Source organism: Poromitra crassiceps (assembly GCF_964638095.1).
Source record: "Poromitra crassiceps genome assembly, chromosome: 16".
Taxonomy (NCBI): Eukaryota; Metazoa; Chordata; class Actinopteri; order Beryciformes; family Melamphaidae; genus Poromitra; species Poromitra crassiceps.
This window is the reverse complement of record NC_139645.1, coordinates 14,488,241-14,493,240: the sequence shown is the minus strand read 5'-3', so window position 1 is coordinate 14,493,240 and position 5,000 is coordinate 14,488,241. Positions and strand designations below refer to the sequence as shown.

At 42.1% G+C, this 5,000-nt stretch overlaps 1 protein-coding gene across 1 annotated transcript in view; it reads right to left on the bottom strand.

The window, feature by feature from the left end:
* lrp4 (low density lipoprotein receptor-related protein 4) overlaps window positions 1-5,000 on the bottom strand; it is a 99,446-nt gene that overhangs the window by 66,042 nt on the left and 28,404 nt on the right. Inside the window, exon 5 of the mRNA XM_083653319.1 lies at window positions 4,273-4,401. Coding sequence (XP_083509445.1) covers window positions 4,273-4,401 — 129 coding nt within the window. The remainder of the gene's footprint in view (window positions 1-4,272; window positions 4,402-5,000) is intronic.

Sequence of the window (5,000 nt, the reverse complement as noted above, 5' to 3'; positions counted from 1 at the left end):
TGTTCTGCTCGGTTCATCTGTTCATATTTCAGTAATGCATAAGCCCGGACTTAGTGGCTACTTTGGTTCACATTAGCCCACGCTTGAACTTGGATCGGCGTGACGAGCCGCAGCACGAGGACGCCTCGCTCCTGGCCCGGGGACAGACGGACGGCGACGCCGAGGGGACACATGGAGCGAGGGAGGGAGGGAGGGAGGAGGAGAGGAGGAGATGGAGAGAGGAAAGCTGTCTGCCAGAGAGAGAGAGAGAAAGAGAGAGAGAGGCGAGCATGAACTCCTCGCTCAGTGCAGCACGCCACTCAGAGCTGGGAGTGCTGCCATGGAGCCTGAGAGAGAGAGAGAGAGAGTGTGTGTGTGTGTGTGTGTGTGTGTGTGTGTGTGTGTGTGTGTGTGTGTGTGTGTGTGTGCGTGTGCGTGCGTGCGTTAGGGCTGTGCAATAAAATCGATACGGCAATATATTGCAATACTTTTTTCCGCAATACTGTATCGATATTTCAGAAAAATATCGTGATATATCACCCTATCGATTTTTTTGCACAGCTGTGTGTTCAGTGACACAATAAGAATACTTTTTATTTCAGTGCGTTCAGTAAGACACTCAACACTCAGTAGTTTTGACTCAATTTGTCCACTATGTTATCAATATAAAGTGATGTATATATTATTACACTACCGGGTGGTACACAGCAAATTACATTTTCAGTAAATGATGTTGAGTATTGCAATATATCGCAATATGTATTGTATCGCAATGTATCGTGATACAATCGTATCGTGACCCATGTATCGTAATACGTATCGTATCGTGAGGTCCTTGCCAATACCCAGGCCTAGTGTGCGTGCGAATAAATACATCATTCCTGCTTTTTGCCTTTTTAGGGGTATTTTTTCTTCTTCAGTTGATTGATTGATTGAATTTATTATGGATAAAAAGACAACAAATCCAAGGGATGAACAAGCAAATGTGCGGACACATATTTCCAGCCTGGTTCCAGGTCTTAACACATTGACTGCCAGCCCTTTTTTCAATGCTGTAGGTAGGTTCTGCCAGGTTTTTTTTTGAGGATTCTGGCTCATTTTACAAGAGCCGAGGATTCTTTTCTGTTAAGACTTCGTGAACACCAATCATCTAAAAAGAACTAATAGAATGTGTGCTTTCTCTGTCTAAAAGAGTTAGTTTGTAGAGTTAGTAGTTATGTAAGCATTAGCAGTTGAATACAGCATGGTTTCAGCGTCAGAAAAATTATTCAGAGATAAACGGCTTTTTGTGAAATTCGATAGAACAGTCACTTTAACCATTCATTTTTGGCATCAGTAAGAGTCAGACATCTAAACAATAGTTTTGAACAGTAATTTCCTCCATAACAGCAGGAAACCCCCCTCTGCTTCCAACTCCTCCCTCCGTGTGTGTTCTCCTCCTGCCTCCCTGGCTCTCCAGCGGGCGTGTCACAACGAAGTTGCTGCTGCCTGGCTGCTGCCTGTTTGCGCGGCCGCTGTTTGAGGAAGTCTGGGTGGACTCGCTCGTTTCGTAGAGTTTTGGTTGAGAGCTTTGATGCGATTCTGGTCATATTTATGCTGCGTGTTTCAAAGTGTGCATCCAATCTATTCTTGGAACCCCCCACCGTTGCCACCGCTGTGCATCAGCGCGAAAGTGAAAGCGTTTTCGCCATCAATTTTACAGTATGAGAACGGCTTCCTCGCGCTTTTCCGTCCAGTTTTGGGTCGCCTCTTTCTACTGTGGAGAGACATGTCGACACTCAGTGGGTCGGTAAAATAGATTATACACATTCAATACCTCCAGTTCTGGTGTAGGAGACGTAAAAGGGGTTGATCGATGTCCCACCGTCAAAAAAAAAAAAATGTTTATGTAAGCCGAGATATCTCGTCCTTGGCACTCAACGGTTGGATTATGTAAGCCGAGATATCTCGTCCTTGGCACTCAACGTGTTAAAAACAGGACAGACACATGACATAGAATGAACAACAAATCAATCAAGAATATAGAAAAACAAGAGAATACAAGCAATAGAAGTTCAGTGAGTTACACAGATATCGTGATGTATCGCAGATGACATTTCTTGCAATGTATCGATTATGGCACAATCGCTGTATCGTGATACGATCGTTATCGAAAGCCAAGTATCGCGATACTATAGTATCGTGAGTTACTCTGCGATTTCCACGCCTAGTTTTAAGTCAAGGTTGAGAGCAACCTTGCGAGGCAGGTGAAGTTGCGACAAATCCATCTTGCTATGCTCCAATCAGAGACGCTCACAAGTCATTTTTTGCAAGTCCAAGTCAAGTCTCAAGTCTTTGAGCTCAAGTCCAAGTCGAGTCTCAAGTCTTTGGTCTCAAGTCTCTTATGGATGAGTGTTCTCTCATCTGCTGCATGCCATCCGGTCTACTTAGAACACTGCATAGCTAAAACTAAGGAATTCAAAGCATGTCCTGTGTTATCCTCACTCCTTATCTGTTAGCATAGAGTATCAGCAATGATTGGATCACATCAGTAGAGATTTCCTTAATGTTAACGCACCAAACAAATAAAAAATAAAAAATAAAGATTGTTCACAAGTCCCAAACCTCAAGTCCAAGTCAAGTCTCAAGTCTTTGAGGACTAGGGGTGGGAATCGCTGAGTAGCTCACGATACGATATGGTCACGATACTTGGCCCTCGATAACGATATTATCACGATACAGCGATTCTGCGATAATCGATATATTGGAAGACGATACATCACGATACCTGTGTAACTGAAGAGAAAAAAATACCCCTAAAAGGCAAGAAGCAGGTATTATGTATTTATTAGCAGAATTGACATGAACTCTCTCAGAGTTCACTCACTCACTCATAACATTTTCGATACCACGGAGGAAAAGTTACACATTAAGTCTTTTTATTATTATTATTAAAACAAGAAAACCTATATAACCTACCTACCTATTAGGGGTGTCACAATATATCGTCCCACGAAATTTCGCGATAGTAAAACGTCACGATATGTATTGTTGAGATGAAATCTCATATCGTGAAAAAAAAAAAAAAAAAAAAAAAAAAAAAATTCAAAAGTAGACAAAGAAACGTCTTTGTTTGTTGAAGTTCAATGTGTGGAAAGTAGTTCAGTTGAACAAGTCTCTGAAGAGACACATGAGAAGTTATACAGGAGAGAAACCATTCAATTGAGTTTCTGGCAAAACTGTTTACTTGACAGGAAAAACTGAAGATGCATAAAAAATAGACTAAGAAAAGTCTTGTTGTTTGAGTTTGAAGAAAAACTGAAGATGCATAATGAGAATTTATACTGCTGAGAAACCTTTTAGTTCAAAGTAAATCTAAGTGACGGTGTAACTCATTCTATTTCAAGATAAGCCTTATCTCCAATCTCATGTTTTTTCTAGTTGTTATTGTAATAACAATTTCCCACAACAGCATGTTTTGTATTTGTGCATTTTAAATAAAATACTACTTTTCCAGTCATATATTGTCATTATTCAAGTTTAAAAAAATATTGTTAAAATCGTATCGTATCGTATCGTTATCGTGAACCCAGTATCGTGATACGTATCGTATCGTGAACTGAGTGTATCGTGACACCCCTACTACCTATATCATTTCTAAAAGTAGATATTAATGAGCAAACATTTCCATTCATGTAGCCTACAGTATTTATGTTTTTGTTTCAACTACAAACATAAATAAACGTCAACTTGAAACTATGTTTCAACTACCACACACAGCATAATATTTTAGCCTGTTTATTTATTTTTTTATTTTTTTAAATAAACATATCGATACTTGGTGCCAGTGTATCGATAACGTATCGCAAGTGGAAATATCGCGATACCGTGAGTATCGATATTTTGTCCCACCCCTATTGAGGACGAGTCTCAAGTCAAGTCTCAAGTCACTGTGAGTGAGACTTAAGTGCGACTCAAGTCCAAGTCCCAAGTCCAAGTCCCCGTCTCGTCGTATGAGGCAGCTACGGGCGTGCTTTGGTGTGACGCCTGCGAGAACACAAGCCTGTGCTAGATGTGATAGAGGCCAGGTGTTGTGGTCTTTGAAACGGTTTCCCAAGCGGCGAGGGACTCGTACCAAGATGAAAACAAACCATCTCTCAGTGTCAGGTTAAGGAAAAGGATCTCAGGGTGGAATTTTCCTTGAAGTGTAGAGTGAGCTGTTACGGAACAACTGGAGTCAATGCAAGGTGTGTATGTGTGTGTGTGTGTGTGTGTGTGTGTGTGTGTGTGTGTGTGTGTGTGTGTGTGTCTTACAGCAGTCGGACTCGTCAGACCAGTCTCCACAGTCGTCGTCTCCGTCACAGTGGTAGATGTCCAGGATGCAGCGACCGTACGCACACTGGAACTCCTCCACACTGCAGGTGGCTGTCATCACGTCAGATGCTGCTCACACACGCACGCACGCACGCACACACACACACACACACACACACACACACACACACACACACACACACACACACACACACACACACACACACACACACACACACACACACACACACACACACACAGAGGAGAGCTTGTGAGACAGATGCTGGTTTGAACAGGCTGGTACAGCAGGCTGAGAGTGAGGCTCTTTGAAGCCTCCACAGCTCCTGCACCTCTGTCAGCAGGTGGAGAAGCAGCTCCAGTGTTTCGAGTGTGACTGGTGGTGGAGGGGCGGTGTCAAATATGAACATATAAACTTCTGCCATCTCTAGATAACAGGGGCTGCAATGAATCGCTTAAGAGAGAGAGCGTTGCATCAAAATTGGATATCACATCAGAAAGTGAAAATCAAATCAAGCGATCTGATTGGTTCACAGCCATGGTATAATGAGCGTATACCACGGCTAGAGTCGCACAAGCATGAAAGCATGAAATAATGGACGGAATCATGGAATTTGGTAATAAACTGTAAAACATGGAATCAAAAGTAGACCTAATTATTATAGAAACCTAAATGATTTCATTATTGTAAAATAGGCCTAGATAGAGAA